Below are 21,498 nucleotides of genomic sequence, written 5' to 3'. Positions count from 1 at the left end.
CTCTCTTTGAGAAGTACGGGGTTCGACGTAGCGTAAAATGTCGTGGGTCTTCGACAAGAGCAAAGAAATAGAAGAGGATAGAGATATAGAGATAATAGCAGACGGACGCGAGAACTTAAATAATAAAATAGCATGCGTATACATATGTAATGTAATATAATAGTTTGGTGTTAATCGTAGTAGAATCATAGAAAGAAATAAAGAAAGAGAAAGACAGACGTGTTTTAAAAGAAAGTAAAACGAAAGATAATAGAAGAGGAAAAGAGAGAAAGTTTATATCGTCGAGTTGTCTGTATATTGTATAAACTAATAAATCTAATAAGAGTTACAGTCGAATCTTTTAGAAAGAAAGAGAGAGAGAGATGATGATAGGCATGAGTTGGAAGAAGAACAAGAGGAAGAAGAGAAGATTACGAGATAATGGAAGAAAAGAGAGAAAACTTAAATCGTCAAGTTGTATCGTCAAGCGTGTGTGTGTGTGTATGTATATATATATATAATAGTACGTATAAAGTAATATATTATAATAGTCTCGCGTTAACCACATAGTCGAGCCTCGTAGAAAGAAAGAAATAGAAAAAGAGAAAAAGAGAAAAAGAGAGAGAGAAAAGAGAAAAAGATAAAAGGCAGGAACGATAAGAAGAATAAAGAAAACAAGAAAAGGAAAAAAAACAAGCAAAGAAAAAGAGAAAATAAGACGAGGATAAAAAACAGATATAACAGCGGAATGGATAAAGCTTAAATTGTTGAGTTCAACGCGTATATACGTATAAAATGATAGTTAAAGTCTCGTGTTAACCATAGTAGGAACCATTGAAATGAATAAAGAAGGTGGTAGAGAATGAAAGAAAGAAAGAATGAAAAAATGAAAGAATGAAAGAATGAAAGAATGGTAGAGAGAGACACAGAGAGAGAGAGAGAGAGAGATAGATAGATAGATAGAGAGATAGAGAGATAGATAGAGAAAGAAAGAGAGATTATAGGCATGAAAGAGAAGCTGCTGCAGCAAAACAGGAACAAGAACTCGATCCAAGGGCTGGATACTCGCCAGACGCTGTTAGGCTAACTAGCTCGTCGTAGGATCCACGAAAGGGAACGCCAGTGAGGAGCCAACGTGCCGTTTACACCAGATAATCCGTCTGAAATTAGAGTCGGAAATTGGTTTCCGCGCGAATAACACGGAAGGAAAGGAGAATATCGTGCCTCTCGATATCTCTTTTCTTCTTTTTTTTTTTTTTCTTCTTTTTCTATCTTCTCGCTTTCTCTCCCTTCTTCTATCTCTCTGTCTCTGTTTCTCTCTAGTTCGCTCTTGCTTTCAGTCGTATAATAAAGGGAACGACGTGATATTCTGAGAATTCTCACGGAAGACAATGGCTTGATATCGAATGCAGATTTTGCAGGAATGCGGTTTGGTCTTTCGAAAGACGCTGCGTCGTCTCTGTGTTCAGATATCTCCCACAGCTGTTGAAGATTTTCAAGGTACATGAGAAAGAGAGAGAGAGAGAGAGAGGGGGTGGTGATGGAGGGTGAGAGTATATTTGACGCTTAAACGATCGATATTTTGGCAGACTTTTATTTAACAGAAAGAATAGACTATTTTTCGTTTTATTTATTTTTTCGTTTTTCCTTTCTTTCTTTTCTTTTTTTTTTTGTTTTGCTCTTCTTTTTTTTCCAATACCACAATAGAAAAATTCATTTAACCGACGAAATTGTATTATATACGAGTAGAAGTTATCTGGATGATATATTGATAGATTTTTTTATTTGACACGAAGATAGACTATTTCTGTTCGTTTTTTTTTATCTTTTTTCGTTTTGGGTTTTCTTCTCTTTTTTTTTTTTTTTGTTTTAATATGATATCAGAAAAATTCATTTAACTAATGGTTAATTACTCCGTAAATGAATAGAAGTTATCTGAATATATATATATATATATATATATATATATATATATATATATATATGTATGTATAAAGAGATTGAAACAGAGAGAGAGATAGAGGAGAGAGAGAGAGACAGATAAATTTTGTTACTCTTTATCATAGTAGCAAGGCCTCCCTTTCATTCTACGATCATGGAAATTAGTTTAGGAAAATTAGTATCACACCCTTTGTGGTATATAATAGGTATCGTTCGATTTGAACGTTTGAAAATCGAATCGAGTGGTTGGTTGCACAATGCAATTAATAATACGACGAACGAGCTTTGCAAGCGTAATTCGTTTGTTCGTTCCGCGAACGTGATTTTGTTGTAATTTAGGAACGTAAAGTAAGATTCTATGGCCTGAAGGCCATAATCCCATACTACGAATTAGATTACTACGTTATTACGACAATCCAGTCAAAAATATCTCTCTTCTCTTCTCTTTTCTTCTATTCTATAGCTTTACATACATACATACATACATACATATATATATATAGGAATATATATTGAAAATTATTAACGAAGCCTTTCTTCTCGTATTTCATATGTGGACGCACGTGTGTGTTAATGATTTTTCGGAAATTTATTTAGCAATTAATTTAACGCGTCTCTTTTTAAAATAAATATAAAAGGAAGTCGATTGTTTGAACTCAATGAGTATCCCAATGTTATTGTTCTCAATGTAAATATAACATTTCGATTATTATTTCAACGTTTTTCAATTGTCCGTAGGTATATAAGCGCGTAAATTACGGGTACGTATATATATACATATGTATTGTGATAAAAAATTCATAATTAATAATTTAAACAGGAGACAGGTAAAACGGGGCAGCAACGTTTAATATACGCATTGGTACACGACAACTTTCATTATGACTTTTACCTGCGATCAAGGTATAATTAAGCAGAGAGAATTATTCAAAATGCTATATAATAGTTTACTGGATTAATATATTTGAAATGCGAATTTTCAGTAGTAGTAGGAGAAGGAGGATGTGGAACGAGATTAAACGTAAAATCGTATATCGCGGTTTTAACCGGTTATATTTAAAGAGTCAAAAAAAAAGTATAAAGGAAAAAAAAAAGAAAGAAAGAAAAACAAAAAATTCAAATTCTCCACCCCCTTTGAAGCAACAGCCGATCCCCGAGGAGCAACCCCCTCCTTTCCCTCGTCCCTCGATTCCCATTTATACTCAAAATTCCCTGGACGATAAAGAAAAAAGGTTCTTTTTTTCCTTCTTTTTTCATCCAATTTTTTTCCTCTTTTTATGCTAATTAAAAATGTTGGAAATATTGAAACGAAAAAATCGATAATGTTTGCGTTGGAATAATAACATTTGTTCAATGGGTGATCGGGAGAGTGATGGTGTAAAATGAGTGGGATCAGAGGGGTATAGGGAGGGATAGGGGAAGGGCAAGAGGGGTTTGGTTAAAATTCGTTGGAATTTGTGGTTTTCCTCGTAGAATCGTTTTGTCGACTTTCGTAAAATATTCAAGGTGGCCGCACCCCGAGGCGACGACGATGACGACGACGACGACGACGACGACGGTAGCGGTAGCGGTAGGGATGGGAATAGGGATAGGGATAGGGATGGGGATGGGGATGGAGTAGGGTGGGGTAAGGGTGGAGATGTGAGGGCGACGTCGAGGGCTGCTACCGTTGCTACTATCGAGGGCCGTCTCGCCAGGGAATTCTCCGAATTTCCAGAGAGATTCGGCTAGCCAAGAACGCCGTGCAGAAGCCAGGGTTCGTACAAGGGTGGTTACATTTGATCTTGTGGATCGAGGTTAAACCAAAGCACGATCAGTCCTGTGAACGGGTGCACGGATGTGGTCACCTCTGACTCGAACGTCTCAGCGAAGATGACGATGACATTGTCAAAGAGAGTAAGAGAGGGTGAGAGAGGGAAAGAGGGAGAGAAGAAAGAATGAATTTCCGGCTTTTTGTTAAAATCATGTTGGATTGAAAATCGATCGAATGAAAAATATTCATTGGCTGTTAGTTTTATACGGATATATTTGTTGGTATTATTTTATTAAATTAGATATTACATAGAGCTTTGTTAATGTTGGTATAGAAATGTTATATTGAAATTTTTCTTAATTGACATTCGTATCAATGTGTTCATGTAGTTTTCGATGCCGCTGGTGTAACGTGGTTTTATTGAAAATATCAGAATTTCGTCAGAGGATTTTTATAAGGTATTATTTTATTTTTTCTTTTTTTTCCTTCTCTCTATGTTTCTCTCTCTCTCTCTCTCTCTCTCTCTCTCTCTCTCTCTCTCTCTTTCTATTTTTTTTTTTTTTTACTTTAACAATGAATAGATTTTTGTGAGGTATTTAGGACGAAATTGATCGTTGGTTTTAATAAAAATTGTATTGGTAATATATTTATAACATAGTCATATAGTATATTAATAATTGTTGTTATTATTATTATTAAATTTTTTCAATTTAATCATGGATAAAATCTTTCTGATAGAACGGATATCTATACGTCTGGCAAATATTAATATTTTCGGATATGTCAGCTTATCTACAAAAAAAATGAAGTCGTGATTAAATATCCTTATTAATATCGTAGATAGTATATATATATATACATATATACACAGACAGACAGACACACACACGTTTATTATATATTTTTAACTACAAAATTCGATACAACTTTTCGATATACGAAAACCTTAATTATTTACAGACGAGTATTATTAACGCCTTTTAATGTTAAAACACCAAACGAAAAAAAGAATTAAAAAAAAAAGGAAATTAAATAAGATATATATAGAGGCTCAAATATATCGCTGAATCAAACGGAGAAATAAAAAATGATACGATTATTTGTCGTACTGTTAAATGTGTCACTTGTGATCTTGTCAATACGATGCTTATCCGATGATCGGAATGATTTCGAATAATGGTAATAGTAAAAGCATTATTATATAAAACACATATAACTAATGCATAATCGAGTGATGATATCAAAAGTATAGTCGAGCCGAATAAATGTCGGATAAAAGCATTACACTTATTTCGTATGGTTCCATTCGTACGTGTCATCAAGGACGCTTATCCTAATTCGTGACGATAACCGTATCGTAAGGCTGTGATGTGTTATCGTGAAATCTCAGTGTATAAGGTCATTGAGTGGAGCGTTGTAGAGAGCGTTCTCGAGAAACATGAAAGATAAAATAAAAAGTAGGAGAGAGACAGAGAAAAAGAGAAAAAGAGAAAGAGAGATAGATAGATAGATCGAAAAGAACGAAGGGAATAAAAAGAACGTGAAGGAGGAGAATGAGGTGGAGGAAGAAGAGGCCAAAGAAGAAAACGTTTCTTTTCAAAGCGAAACATTTTCTCCAAAGAGAGAAGCACGTTCGTGTTACAAAATGGCCAATCTCGAGTCGCCTATTGACTTTTTTTGCCGAAAAGACTTGCGTTATTTTAGTCACAAGAGAGAAAGAGAGAGAGAGAGAGAGAGAAAAAGAAAGAGAGAGGGAGGGGGTAGATGGGAAAAAAGGGTTGAAAGTTGGCGCGTGTATATGTAAGTGGTACACGATATGCACACGATACGCGCGCGAAATGCAGTAGCAGTGGCAAGAGAGGGAAAGGAGGTGAGGAGTGAGGGTGTGAGGAGGGGTATGAGGGTGGGGAGAGTAAGGGTAGGGGACCGTGAACGTGAAACGAATGCACACGCTTAGCCAAGATACAGCTTCACGCACGGTAAGCCAGCTAGGTGATTACAGACCTGTGCCAACTGGTTCTCGTGCCAGGATCAAAATGTCTCTTTCATAAGAAAGAGAGAGAGAGAGAGAGAGAGAAGGAAAGAGAGACATAAGCATTATCGATCTTATGAAACTTTACACGTTTACACGAGATATCGAAAATAAGAAGTTTCAAAAGTTGACGATATTTTTATACTGATTCCAAATAATATATATATATATATTTATATATATTCTTTCTTTTAACTATCGAATAGGTAGAAACTGTCAAAGTTTGTAAACGTAGTCGTGTGTCAAGTTAAAAGTGTAGTATATTACACGTGTATATGTATGTATGTGTATCTAAAAAGCTCAATAGCCTGAGAGAAAAAGAGAAATAGAGAGAGGGAGAGAGAGAAAGAGAGTATGTGTATAGAGGCAAAAGTGGCGTAAAAATTTATTGCTCGATCGTATCCTCTTCTGAACGTTAAAAATAACATCCTCTCCTCTTCTATCCTCTTTTATCTCCTTTTTTTTTCTTTTTATTTTCCTCTCCCTCTCTCTCTTTCTCTTTCACGAATTATAGTGGACTATAATATGAACCATAATCAAAATACGTATATCAATAGGTACTTATTATTGATATCGCGAATACCATAAGTAATATTATTATTACTAAATTTTATACGATATAAATAGTTGTCTGAGTTGATTATAGAGATAATTTAAGAAAAAGGAAAGAAAGAAAGGAAAAGAAGTTTTTGTATTTCGTTCGAACAATAATCGTTCGTGAACATAAATGAAATTATATTGTTAAACACGTTAAATATTAATATTGATTTCCTCCATCAACGACATTAGTTAATCGAACAACGTTAGAGTTTCGCGACGTGAAATTTTCTAACAATTAATTTCGCTCGACTATGTAGCGACTAATAATAAGTATCTATTATTATATATACTTACCTAAATTTTCAATTGAGTTATATATATATATATATATTTGTAAAAGTAAAGGTAATAATTGGTAGATAGAAAATACTACTTAGATAGAATTCGAGAAACGAGTTTATTCGGTTGATATCGCGTAACTTTTTACGAAACTAAATAATATAGGAAAGAGGGACGATGCTTCGTAATTGGACGAAATTAAACGGTACGCACCGAAGGACCTCAGTCGTCAATTATCCCGTAGGATCGTTGAAAGAGTTCGGTAAAATGGTTAAGTTAAAACGAGACAGAAACAGACGCATACAGAGAGATAAAGATAGAAAAAGAGATAGAGAAAGATAGAAAGAGATCAAGAGAGAGAGAGATAAAGAGAGCAAGACAGAGAATAAAAAAATAGAAAGAGAGTGAAAGAGAAAGAGAAAGAGAAAGAGAAAGAGAAAGAGAAAAAAGGAGAGAAGGAACATGTAACAAAGTAGAATCGAGCATGGACCGTGAAAATTTTAATCAGCACATCCTCTATCATTTTATCTCTTTCTCTCTCTCTCTCTTTTTGGATATCCTCGATCTTGTTCTCTGAATTCTGGCAGCCATGGACGCGTGGAATTGGAAATGCAGTAGTCGTCGTCGTCGTCGTCGTCGTCGTCGTCCTTCTCGACGTCTGATTACGGTCGCAGTAGGAATACGCTATTGTGTCGTGCATGATCGGACATAGCCGACTCTAATATATTATCTATTTCTCTTTATCTTTCTCTCTTTCTTCTTCTTCTTTTTTTTCTGTATAGAAACGATTTATGCCGGGTGCTTATACGTGCACTATATCTGCTACTATATTTCCCTTATATCCCCTACCACTTCTCTCCCTACACAGCATCCATCTATCCACCCCTATCGGAACGATTCCATCCAAGCCTGAAACCTGTAAAAAGGTTCCACCAGGTATGTAGAAGCATAAAAATATTATACTTTTGAGAATATGCAAAACTGGGGAAAAAAGATATATAGACGAATCGATATCATTTTTCGACTTTAACGCACAATGTTAGATCGATATCAAGCGATCATATTGCGAAAAAGAAATTTGTTCGGGGGAGGCTTGTTCTTTTTTTTTTTTTTGCTTTGCTTTGTTTCTCGCTTTTTTTTGCTTCCTTCTTCTTCTTTCTCTTTTCTTCTTATCTTTTTTCTTCTTTTTCTTCTTCTTCTTTTTCTTCCGTGATTGGAAGTGATTAAAGTCTAATTACGTTGCTCGTTCGTTCGATCGTAAGTTAGATTGGAAGGGTTCGAACTAGATAGATAGATACTGATCGGTGCGATAATGCACGATTACACGAATGTAATTTCGATTAATCGAATATTACGAATTTTGATACGATCGTTTGTAAGGTTCTAAGGATAATTGTGGGAGTGGATATTGATCGGGTATAAGATATCGAATTGAATCGAATCGAAAGCATTTTCCTTTTTCTCTTTTCTTTTTGAATATTTTACTCGTAAATTAATCGACATCTTATTGTTGTCTTATAAATAATTCAAATAGTAAGAATAATAAATGATTGGTTAATAAGAATAAATCTATAAGAAAAAAAAAATGAAAAAGAAAACGCGAAGGGTATTTCGTTTAATAATCTTTTTTCTATTTTAAATAATAAAAACACTGGATCATTATAATTTTTATATGTATTATATCTTATCGAGATAAATATAATTCAAGATAAAAAGAGTTATGACTTAAGGTTATCGAACAATTAAACTTTACATTCTTTTAATCTTATATAACCTCGACCTTAAGTAATGAGAGTTATCAAATAATAAGATTAATAAATAATTGTTAACTCCATCGTTCTACATAGTTTGCATTTTGTAAACCTTATATCATGAATGAGAAAAAAAAATAAAAGAATAAAAAACAATATTCAGTATCTAATAATTTCTGTATTAAATAGCGCAAGAAACGGAAACATTTCCATGCATATATACGTACATACATACATACATACATACATATATAATCCTGATTCCAATAGAATCATAATGTTTGAAAGAAAGAGGAAACGTATAGGTCTCGATCGAATTTCATTGTAGTACGATATCGGTAAAGGAAATACCGATCTACTTCGAGAAAGATGTACGGGCATATATAAAAGTCGAGCAAAAGAATAAAACGAAGGAAGAAATGAAAAAAGAGAAAGAAGCAAAAAAGAAAAAGAAAAAGAAGAAGAAGTCGTTGAAAGAAAAGAGTAGGAAACTATGTAAGTCGTTGGGTTGGTAAAAGAAGGAGAAGGAAGAAGAGGAGAGGAGAGGAGAGGAGAGTAGAGGAAAGAGGAGTAAGTAGCAACGGTGGGTGGTGATAGTGATGGTGATGTTGATGGTGATGGTGGTAGCGAATGGAAGAGAAAAAGAGAGAGAGAGAAGGTAGGGAAGCTCGTCGAGGAAAAAGAAATAAGGATTCAAAGAGGACATAGTCGATGACACGTTTTCGATGGGAAGGATGAAAGAGTCCTTTCCGTAGGATGCGGCGCGCTCGGAAATGGATCCTAATCAAAATGCATCAGTTTGCTTTTTCCCGTATCGAAGACGATCGAAAGAAAGTGAGAAGGAATCGACGATTGAGGACTACGGGCTCGACGAAGAAGGAGAGAGAGAGAGAGAGAGAGAGAGAGAGAGAAGGGAGAAAAAGCCAACTATAAAAAGAGAAAAAGAAAGAGAGAGAGAGAGAGAGAGAGATGGCTAGAAAAAAAGAAAAGAAATGGGAAAAGTGGTCGGTGTGCGTTGACGTTCTTTTCTTGAAAAAAAGAAAAAGAAAAGAAGGAAGAAGAAGAAGGAGAAAAGAGGAAGAATGAAGGGAGGAGGAGGAAGGAAGGAAAAGAAAAAGCGAGGAAATCGGAGGAAATGGGACGACGAGATCGGTAGTAGCGAGTATCCTTGTAGAACGAGCGACAATGGTTCGTGAAGAGGGGGTGAGTAAGGGGGTAGAGGGTAGAGTGTAGAACGGTCGGAGATGGGAGAGAGGAGAAAGATGGTGAAGGTGGTGGTGGTGATGGTGTGGTAGTGATGGTGAAAGCTAGTGGTAGTTCGTTTCTCGAGTCGGGACGGATGGTGGAAGAAAATTGAGAAACTACCTTCGTTCGTTCGATGCTAAAAAGGAACGATGCTTACGGACACAAAGAAATTCCGAGGAATCAAGAGAGAGAGAGAGAGAGACGAAGAAAATCCTACCTTCCTGAACGCGAAACGTTTTATATGACTCATTTAACGTTTCTTTCTTTCGCGTTTCCGGTCTCTCCCGTTGCTTCGCGATATAGAACCTTCGTTTTCTTTCTTTTTTTCTTCTTTTCTTTCCTTTTCTTTTTTTTTCTTTCTTCCTTCTTTTTTTGTGTTGCGAGGTAGGTAGTACATAGTAGGTACAGAGCTCGTTTCGAAACGTTCGACCGTGAGGAGTACGAAGGACGATAAGTTAGTTGAAAAGGAGGGGTGATGAGGGGTGATGTTCGGGGGTGGGAGTTAGTCGACAGGCAGGAGCTAAAGGAATTCCAATTGTCACATTTATTGAAAAGAATTTTTATCGTCAATTACGTACCTTAGAAAGGAAATAAAGACGAGGAGAGGAGAAGGGGGAGGAAGGAGGCGTGTGGAAGGAGAAGGAAAAGATAGAAAGGGACGAGGTAACTAAATAAATCGAGCACGTGTGTTTGTGTGTGTATGTATGAGAGAAAGAGAGAAAGAGAGAGAGAGAGAGTGAAAGTGAATGAGAATGAGAAACGTGACTTTGTTTCGTAACAATCTCCACTAGTTTTCTTCGACCCTACGTAATTGCACTTAACCCTTGAACAGGAAAATTATTTTATCGCATTTGGTATAGGTGTATGAGCAATCAAAGAAAAAAAAAAAAGAAAAAAAAAAACAAGTGGTTGATCGTGATATACCCCCGTTACCTCTGCAACCCCTTTCGATCCACTAGTCAATCTCGATAAGCACCATTGTAATATTTTGTTTCTACGAATACGTTCGTACGTACGATTATATATACATTATTCTTTCTTTTCGTTTTGTTTTCTTTCTTCGATATTAATCTGGAATCGATTCTCGAGAGAAACAAAGATATAAACAAAGATATAATAATATTCGAAGTAACCTTTATATATTTATGTAACGCGTTATTGGTATAGGTTTTTGGTATATTCTATCGTATATCACACATGTAAATATATACACACGTACGTGTATATGTATATATATATATATACACATAATAATAACAACATAAAACAAAACGTGTCACGCTTGAAACGTATATACAGCACTCGTCACGACATTCAGTAATCACCTTTCTTTTTTGTTTTGTTATCTTCTCAACTTCGTCACCTCATTCTCACGCGAGTTCTCCAGTCGAGTACAACCTTCGAAAATAATTCATTAATTTTTCATCGAACAAGAATAATAATTGATTCGAAATTTAATTAATATATTTGGTAAGTTGAATATACGAAATTTTGTAAGTACACGTCCTTTAAACTATTAGGATCAAGTATTCGATCGTTTTGTATAATTCATAGATATAAATACTGCGTAAACAATTGTAAAATTAATTAAATACGTACATATATCTAGGAAATTTCATTGATCATATATTTTTCAAGAGATCATACAACTTTATTCACGTGTACGCATGTATAAAATTGGTTTAATTAATTGCTTAATTGATTGGTTACATACATGAAACAATTTTTTTATTAAATACAGACTTTTGTTAAAGAATTGGATAAAGGGAGTAATCGAGTGTTTTAATAGAATTCGTTCACACACACACACACACACACACATACAACAGAGACGTATTAATTTTGTGTAAAACATCGAATTACTTGCAGTTGTATAAAAGCGTATTACTTGTTTCTTTAAGCGAAAGAAAGAGTGAAAGAAACTAAGAAAGAAAGAAAGAGAAAGAGAAAGAGAAAGAGAGAAAAAAAAACTCCAGGGTGAAAGAGAGATAAAGAGATATAAAGAGAGAGAGAGAGAGAGAGAGAGAGAGAGAGAGAGAGAGAGAGAGAGAGAGATGAAGAGAGAGGAGAATATAACTAGAGTCGGATGAACTCGTGAGAACTAAAAGCAGTGTCTATTAAAATTCTTTTGCCGACAACGAGCGCAAGTTCTCTTTTTAATTAATTTAATTTACTTAGACTATGGTGCACCGGAGCACCGCACCGTACTGTACGTACAGTACAGCATCGCATCGCACCGCATCGCACCGCACCGTACCGCACTTCACCTCACATCTCGTTTCACCGCACCGTGCCGCGTGCGTCTCGGTTGTCGTAGTCGTCATTCTTTCGTGCGAAAAGAACCGCAAACCAAACGACTTTCATGTAGAGAAATGCTTAGCTACATGGTTCGCGTTGGAATTCAAGAATCCCTCTAATTAGCACCTCTCTCGTTGGTAAGTCCTGCTCGCTCCTGTAAGCTTTCTTTTAGTCGACGACGGGAAGCAAATATTTCTCTTTAGAGTAAGAGAAAGATATAAATATATATATATATATATATATATATATATATATATATATATATATAGAAAGACAGAAGGGGTGAGGAACAAAATGAAAAAAAAGAAAAAAGGAAAGAAAGAGAAAATCGCTTCACGAAATCCGACGATGGACTTTCTATATTCGTTCGCTTTTATCGTCCAACGATTTTTTTTTTTTTTATTCTTTTTTTTATTCTTTTCTTTTTTTTTGTGAGAGTACAAAGGATCGACGAGGGACGTTCTTCAAAATTATTTCACGAGAAAAAAGAAAGAAAAGAAGTGGAGGAAAGAGGAAAGAAAGAAAGAATGATCGATTTGATTCAATGAACAAAAAGATCGAAGATAATCGATCTCAGTTAGTTAGATCGAGAAATATAATATAGTATTTTCTTGTTGAAATCTTGAATCATCGTAGATCTCATTTATGATTTAATTAAGATAGGTATAGAATTGGAAGAAAGTATAATGGAAGATCGAAAGATCGAACGGATATGAATCTTTTGATCTTCTGATTCAATTTGAAAAGAAAGAAAAAAGAAATGAAAAAAAAGAATAATTAATTGGTCATTGATCGAGCTTCGATATGAAAACGTGTTTAGATTATAAATAAAATATTTCCAAGTCCAATATATGTAATGTGATGTTTATTTATCGTCGATAAAAAAAAAGAAGAAAAAAATGAAGAAAAAAATAGCACCGATTTGTATACATTACACGCAGGTATTTCAAATGCATTCGAAAATGTATTATTAATATGATAACGTCGGATGTAATGTGCTATATATAACCAAATGGTACATACGTCATACGAATTATTAATATTACTCTGACCTCATGAGTACAAATCGAATTTTAAAGTGGATTTGTTCAGAATGAAATGATAACGAGTCACTCGTGTCGACTTCATAAAGATATAATTTTTATTTTATTTGTTTGCAGTTGGCGCCATGTACGTCTGTACTCTCTACGCTATTCTATTCTTGAAGTTATGGTCGTACATACAGGTGAACATGTGGTGTCGTATTAGTCGTGGAAAAACATCAAGTCAAGGTAGAATGCGTCGACAATCCTTGTCTTATAATAACCTTCAATGTAAGTAATATTCTTTACACATACATACATAAATAATTTTTATTTTTCGTCGTGTGTATTTTTTTTTTTTTTATTATTATTGTAATTATCTCATCAATCAGCGCAAAAGAAAGATTACATTTTCGAAAATTAATGGACGATATATGAAAGAGAGGTAACCCGTTCGAAAAAAAAGGAATAAATTTATTCAGAAATATTTTAGTCTAAGTATATTCAATAATATCGAATGATTAATAATAGTTGGATATATAAGAATATCATTTTATATATAATCGTGACAGATATTTCTTCGTAAATTATTTTAAGCAAATTTGTAATATTTTTCTCCTCGTAATAAGAAAATTAAATTTTAGAATCTAATTGGAATACATTTTTTAAAGAAGGTATTCCCATGAAAAGGAGAGAAAAGAAAAAAGAATATGCATTAATTTCATTTAACAAATAATTAATGTATACGTAATTCATATATCATTTTTCATTCGAACGATATTCAGGATAATCGCGAAAGCTAAATTTTAGAATTCAATCAACGTATTACAACAAAAATTCGTATGTATCATCATTATCATCATCATTATTATTCATGACTATATATTAATGATATCGTAATATTATTAAAGCTCATTCTCCCTTATGCAAAATTAAATTATAGAATTCCAATCGACATTTTATAAAGAAGCAAAACCCGTATTCAAGAAAGTATTAATTTACTTAAATTAACACACACACACACACACACACACACACACATATATATCATGACATAAACGAGAGAAGCCGATATTTCGTATGACAAATAGAGATAGAATATGCAGGTGCGCAACGTATTTACGTATCCCCCTATTCTTCCGGTCCATAATTCGGTTCCTCTATATATACCTTCATTCTCTACGTTCTCTGAATGAATGAACAAAAGAGAGAGAGAGAGAGAGAGAGAACGGGAGATATATATAGCTCGATAGATAGATAGATGGAGGGAGAGAGAGAGAGAGAGGTATGCAGATGGACACACAGAAGGATATAGATAGATATTTGCTCATTTCTGAAGGTGCAAACGTACGTTATAGGAATCCTCTACGTATACCCATATATATATATATATATCTCTGTGTCTGTATATATACACATATGCACGGTAGTGTACGTACACATATACGTATACTTACATATACTTATACATACTATATATATATATACGTATATATCCGTATATCCGTATATACGTATATGTGTATATGTATGTGTGTGTCGACGAATCATGTTCACTTTACGCAATTCGAAGAGGCGTAGCAAAGCTGCTGCTGTTGCTGCTGTTGCTGCTAGTGCTGCTGCAGTTGCTGTTGCCGTAGCCGTAGCCGTTGCTGCTGCAGTTGTTGCTGCTCCTACTGGTCACGATAGATAGGAGGGAGAATAATTTCCACCCAATTTAAACTACCCGATCAGGCTTCCCTCTGTTTCCGGTGTTGGATGCAGGCGAAACTGAACGAGCTAGAGAAAGAGAAGGAGATGATGCTGAGCGGGCGGAACGATGGGAATGGGGAGGTTGGTGGGGGGATAGGGAGAAGTAGAGGATGATGAGGAGGTGGCAGGAGGTTGTTAGAGGATAGAGAAACGGGAGGGAGGGTGATAGAAGCTGGAGGTTTAGGGACGACGAAGCCAAGGCTGCGGGGTTAGTATATATCGATTATTCAGACCTGCCCGACCAAGTCAAATTATACGAGCGGCCTTTTCCTCTCTCTCTCTCTCTCTCTTTCTCTCTCTCTCTCTTTCCTCTCTTTCTCCTCCTTCCCAATAAACTCACTCTCGGCACACGGAATATCAACCTTCTACCCTCTCCCCCTTCTACCCCTTGTCAATCTACTACAAGCCCTATTTTTCCTCCTCTCTTTCTCTTTACCTGTCTTCTTTTACTATTTCTCTTTTTATTTCTCTTTCTATTTCTTTCATTCTTTCTTTCTCTCTCCCACTTTCATTCTTTTATAGTGCTAAAACCGTCCTACCCTACAATACGTTTCCCACTTTTAATCGTGATTGCACAAACGATCGATACTCCCCTCCCTCCCCACCCTCAACCCCCTCCTTCCAGCTCACTGTCCGTTCATCCTCATCCTCCTCCTGTTTCTCCACCTCCTCTTCCCCTTCCTCCTCCTCCTCCTCCTCCTCCTCCTTCCTCTTTCCTCTTTCCTCGTTGCCACTGAACGAAGCGCCAAACTTGATGGATAGGCACGATTGTACAGGTACGGGTTCCCGTTGTTGCTCGCAAATTTGATCCGAGTCCATCTGGCCCGATCTGACCGATCCTCGGTATCGTTCCTATCTCTCTATCGTTTCCATCTCTTCTCCACTTCCACTAGCGATATCCTCCTTCCAATATGTGCGTCGATGGTATGTTTCTCTCTCTCTCTCTCTCTCTTTCTCTCTATCTCTATCTATCTATCTATCTATCTATCTATCTATCTATCTATCTATCTATCTATCTATCTATCTATCTATCTATCTATCTATCTATCTATCTATCTATCTACCTATCTAATTCTGTCTGGGTGTGTGTATGTATTGGCGTGTATGGGTATATTGCATGTGTATAACACCAACAAGGCTGAAATTTAGCTCGACCGTGGGCTTCATTAATCATCGTTGGAATAATGTAAAAGGAAGGCTTCGATGTGCGGGACCTATGAGAAGTAAGCTAACACGTTCGATAGGGGCAAGAGGAGGTATGCTGTAGTATGGTGAAGAGAGGAGGAGAAAGAGGAGAAGGAGGAGGAGGATGGGTCATTCGGATAAGAGGAATAACGACCCAACAAAATTTCTTGAATAATGAAAATTCATGAAGTTTTCCTTTTTCTTTCGTTTCATCTTGTTGTTGTTGTTGTTTTTTTTTTTTTCGAATAAGAATAACAAACAGATGAAGAAAAATTTGCAATTCGATCTTTTCTCTTTTTATCTCTTTTTCGTTCTTTTTCTTTTTTCTTTTTTTTCTTTTTCTTTCTTTTTCCTTCGAATCGTCTTTTCGATAAAAAGAAAATATATATATATATATATATTTCTGTCAAAAGCGATTCTCGTTAAAGATTCTTACTTTCCGAAGATCGTTAATTTGAGACGACTTTAATCAGGTACTTACTTCACGAGTCAACTCGCGAAAGTAGTATTCTTATTTACGAGTATATATCTCGGTAGAAAGAAAGAGATAGAGATAGAGATAGAGATAGAGATAGAGATAGAAAGAGAGACTCGTTAAAAACTTTGATTTCCTATTACTTCGTATCTCGGATCCTATTACATCCCAGCGTTTAAATTTTACACGTTTACGATCAACCATAATCTAGTAATATAGTTCTTTTAAGTACAAGTAATTCGATCGACCGATCGATATCAAAGAGAGTTTATTAGTAAAGTTAATTAAGTGCTATTATATTTTGTGAGAGAGAAATAAAAAAGAAAAGAAACAAATTTTACGAGATTACAATCGATTTGATATCTCCTTTTCCTAACATCTTCTAAAAAATTGATTCGCCTCGTAATAATTGGGATTAGATGTTTCTTTAAGAATTTTCTATGAAACAGTCTCCTTAAAAATTTCTAATAAAATTTGTATGGGTACGATATTAAAAAAAAAAAAAAAAGAAAAAAAAAATAAATAAATAAATAATGAAATAATAAATAAATTAAATATCCTTAAATTACACATCATACATACATAGTTATATAAATTTTCAACAATTTCCAAATATAATTCTCTAAGATGTAACCAGTTCGATATCGATCGATCTCTAGAAGGGTCTTGCTAAAGCTAACGAAATTTCCTAACTCCCTGCGTCCAATTCTGCTCACGTGGTACTCGTTCTAGGGAATCTTTCGATAGATAGACGAATGCCAGACACGGCCCAGAACTCCGCGACCCGTTCGCGGACTACGTTATTAGACAACCAAGAGTTTCCTCTAATTCTCTCTACTTCGAAGTATGTAACGTAATTTTCATCTTCAATATCTCCCTCTCTCTCTCTCTCTCTCTCTTTCTAACAGCATAGCACGTCGTATTATTACCTTCCTACAATGCTAAAGTCGTACTCATTTCTGGATCGCTATGCTCTTCTAAGCAAAAGAGAATTTCCCTCTCTCTCTCTCTCTTTCTTTCCATCTCTCTATCTCTTTTTCTCTTTCCATTTCTCTCCCTTCCTTCTCTTCTTTTCGAAAGAAAAGCCTTTACCTTCGTTACTCCCCTCTTTTCGACGTAACCTGTCCCCCATCTTTCGACCCTTTCCTGTCCCCTACTCTCTCCTCCTCCTTCTCCTCCTTCTTATTCGAAGCTAGATCGATAAGTCGATCCTGATGGAAGGAAGGAACTTCGACGAGCAACGCTCTCGCTTTTCTTGCTAGGGCTTTCAATAAGCAATCTTCTATAATGTCTCTGTTACCGCGGCTCGCGTTCGCGAGTAAGTCTACCGACGTTCGGGACAGGCACGAACGAAAGTTGGAAGGGGTGGAGAGTGTTGAAGGGAGATGGGGTTGTAGGGGTGTAGGGGTGTAGGGGTGTAGGGTAGCGAGGTAGGTGGCCGAGAGGGTAGATATTGACGGTGGATGATGGCGTAGAAGGTCGGTGATGGTGTTGGTGTTGGTATTGGTGCGAGTACTGCTACTGGTAACGATGACGATGCTGGTGATAGTGGTAGTAGTAGTCGTGGTAGAAAGGAAAGGGTGTCGATAGAAACTAGAACGTAGCTAGGGGTTGGTTTGAAAGGAAGACGGAAAACGTGGCAGCCATAAGCCGAACGTCACAGTCGAGATTCTTGCGTGTCGCTTGGCCATTCGACTCGAATGACTTTCTCTAACCAATCGTCTTTCGTTCATCTTCTCTCTCTCTCTCTCTCTCTCTCTCTCTTTCTTTCTCTCTCATTCTCTTTTTTTCTTTTTTCTTTCTTCTCCTTCTCCCTTTCTTCCTTCTTTTCTCTTCCCATTGTTCTCGATTTACCGCTGCTTGGTTTTTATTTCTGTTTCTTTTTTTCTTTTCTTTCTTTTACTTTCGTTTTTTATTTCTCTCTTTTTTTTTCCTCCTACCTTCTCTTAGAATGTTAATTTCTTTTGAAATAATACAAATTACGTTAAGATTGTTATGTTTGGAGATTATTCGTGTAATAAAGAATAGGGGAAAGAGGGAGGGAGGAAGGATCGCAGGGTGGGAATCAAAAATGTTACTGGGTAATTCTTGAAAATTATCTATCTTTTTATCCTTAGATTTTTTCGATTAATTTTGTTTCTTTTTCTTTTTTTGGATTGTAAGACTATTGTACTTCAATTCGGTGATCGAGTTAAGTTATTTTCTGTTGAACTGTTAATATATAATCTTGCCAAAGATAATAGAAATATTATCATACGATTATGTTATATAAAAGTAAAATAATATATAATAAATATTTAATATAAAATACGATATATTTATTTATTGATATGTTTTGATTTGCCACGTTTTGTATTGATTAAGATGGATTAATATCTTTTACTTATTATTATCTTCTCTCTTTTTTTTTTTTGGAATTCATTTAAAAAATTGATTTACTTCGTATATTGAATCACGGTCAGGTTACGTTCTAGGATAACTAAGATACATTACATTTGTGTATTGTAGTATAGTTCGAGATCGAGAAGGCTCGTTAAATATTTCTATGACGTTTTATAGGATACGATATTTTAGCGAGTATTATATGCTCAACGAAGACGGCCGCGTCAGAAGAAAGTCTTTGAATTTATGACTCTCGTTGACATTCGACCTTCCAACCCGTGAGTTTGCGAAAGTACCTACGTGTCTGAAATCTCCTTACGAGCTGGTATCATGGATCCACAGCTTTCAGTAGGGATCGTGAAATTCGTACCCTTGAAATTCGTAGCCTTGTTTGAAGGAAGGAAACGAGAGAAGATCGAGAAGCGGACTTTACCTACTACGTGAAAGTTATTTCTAAGATTTATCGCGAGATATTCGAAAACGAAATGTAATTTCGACGTTAGTTTGGAGAAAAAAAGAAAACGAATTTTAAAGAGTTATTCAAGGAGGTAGATATAAAAAAAAGAAAAAATAAAAAAAATAAAAAGATCGAAGTAAATCGATACACTTGGATTTATTGATAAAGAAAGTGATAGATCGCGTTACTCGTTGTCATTGATATATTTATGTTATTTGAAAAGAAAAAAAAAAAAGGACAAAAAGAAATAATCTTTCGATCGTTTTGATTGCCATACATTCTCATTTATCTATTAACTGAAAATCAATCGCAAAGATTAACCTCGAGATATTTCGAAATGGGCGAGTAATTTGTGAAGGGGTTAAAATAAAAAAGGAAAAAGATAGAGAAAGAGATAAAATGGAAAAAGGAAGGATATGTTAGGAAGGTCGAAAGAGCGTGAAAAACGAGGCGAATAAATGTCGCAAGTAGAAAGAGAAGAATAAAACGTGACGACATAGACATCTTACGAATTAAGCCTTGATAGTATCGAGGCAACGTCGTCGCCGATTGGCTCCAATTTCCAAGCGTGCAATTCCCCGTAGCAATAGATTGCTTCTCGGGTCGTTTAGTTGAGCCTAATTTTGTTCTCCTTGAAAAACCCAACCTTACCTGCTATTAAAAACGATCGATCGTCAGTTATACAGTTGTATCATGAGAACATAAGAAAATAAAAAATAAAAAAATAAAAAAAGGAGCGACTCGATCGCCATACATTTATTTATTTATTTTTTTTTTCATGCATTAATTTTTTTTCCTCCTCTTTTTATATATATATATTTATTTATTTATTTTTTCATCTACTGACTTTTTTGTTCTTTTTTTTTTTGTTTGTATTTATTTATTTATTCTTTCAAACAAAAAATATAATTCCCACGTTATTTTCGAAGCAAACGTATACTCTTTAGCGAAGTGTAAGTTCAATCGTTTGAAAAAATATAGCGAGAGGAAAATGTTAGCACGTTGCGATTGGGGATGAAGGGGGAGGGGACAACGAATAAAAAGAGAGAAAAAAAATAAAGACGAAACGAAAGTAAGTGAACTGAGATGTATATGAGAGGGAGAGGGAGAGAGAGAGAGAGATGCAAAATAGTATAATGTTAAAAAATATTTATTTAACCTGCCGTTTCGCCAATTGAAAAAGTTTTTTGTCGGTAACGTTGACTATACGAGCGTGTATATTCGTGAGTCGGCAGAGTGGGAGGAGAAGGAGGAGGAGAAAAATAAGGGGGGATGGAGATGGCAACTGGCTAGAGGGTGGCGAGGGTGGTGAGGAGTTAAACAAAAAATTAAAAAAAAAATAAAAGACGATTTTTTCACGTAATGTTTTCACTGTCCCTCCTTCCCACCAACTTTCCCTTCCTTCTACCCTCTCCTGGCATTGGGATTACAAATGAAAAATTCCATTGGTATTTTTTTTTGTGTTTCATTATTTCTGGAATTTCGCGTGAAAACTCGCCGTGCTCCAGAGGGGCGGCGTGGCGGGCGCCATTGTCGCGGTTATTCGTACGTGTCATGCGGTCGATCCGCGAGGAACCAGAGAATCGAGCTTTTCGATAGAGACAGAGAGAGAGAGAGAGAGAGAGAGAGAAGGGGAATATATATATATATGTATGTATATGTATATATATATATATATATATATATATATATATATATAGAACATATATATGTGGAAGACGAAGGATGAAAAAAAGAAGAGGAAAGTCTACGTGAGATGAAAAAAAAAGTTAAAAAAGAAAAAAAAATTTTTTTAAAAAAGAAGAAAAAATTAGATGGATCCGGGGTAGGGAGAAGAGAGTAGGGGTTGGAAGAATTTAATTTAGACGAATTCTTCGGCTCGCTTATTACGAGCGTTCCCGAAGCGTGTACGAAGTACGAGAAGGACGCTGAGCGTCCGTAGTCGTCGTCCTTGTCGTCGTCCTCGTCGTTGTCGACGTCGACGTCGACGTCTCGTCTCGTCGTTTCACACCCCCTTTTCCTCTTTATATATATATATATATATCTGTGTGTGTGTATGTATGTATATCTCTCTATCTATCTATCTATCTATCTCTAGACTGTACCCTTTCAAGGCGCGAATCTTCTAACGATCGCAACGCGAATGTTCGAAAGCGTAGGTAGGTAGGTACCTATCCAAATTCAAAGGGACATCCGTCCCAGCACCCACGACGTTGCCTTATTTGAATTCCAAATTGGATTAGTCATCGGATTTGGATAATTGAGGGGAATTCTATCTGTTACCTGTCCTGTGTAACACACTGGAAAGGATTAAACGAACTGCTGAGAATTCGTGAGATCTATGCAT

The 21,498-nt window shown here is 35.6% G+C and overlaps 1 protein-coding gene across 7 annotated transcripts in view; it reads left to right on the top strand.

Moving 5' to 3' along the window:
• The window catches only part of LOC127071053 (diacylglycerol O-acyltransferase 1), a 135,621-nt gene that overhangs the window by 76,893 nt on the left and 37,230 nt on the right, over nucleotides 1-21,498 (top strand). For all 7 annotated transcript variants that reach the window (XM_051009868.1, XM_051009870.1, XM_051009864.1 and 4 more), the window contains one exon: nucleotides 13,039-13,191. In XM_051009868.1, coding sequence (XP_050865825.1) covers nucleotides 13,039-13,191 — 153 coding nt within the window. The remainder of the gene's footprint in view (nucleotides 1-13,038; nucleotides 13,192-21,498) is intronic.

This window comes from Vespula vulgaris, chromosome 20 (genome assembly GCF_905475345.1).
Source record: "Vespula vulgaris chromosome 20, iyVesVulg1.1, whole genome shotgun sequence".
In the NCBI taxonomy this organism is placed as follows: domain Eukaryota; kingdom Metazoa; phylum Arthropoda; class Insecta; order Hymenoptera; family Vespidae; genus Vespula; species Vespula vulgaris.
Note: the sequence above shows the minus strand (reverse complement) of the source record. Positions and strands in the feature narration are given on the sequence as shown.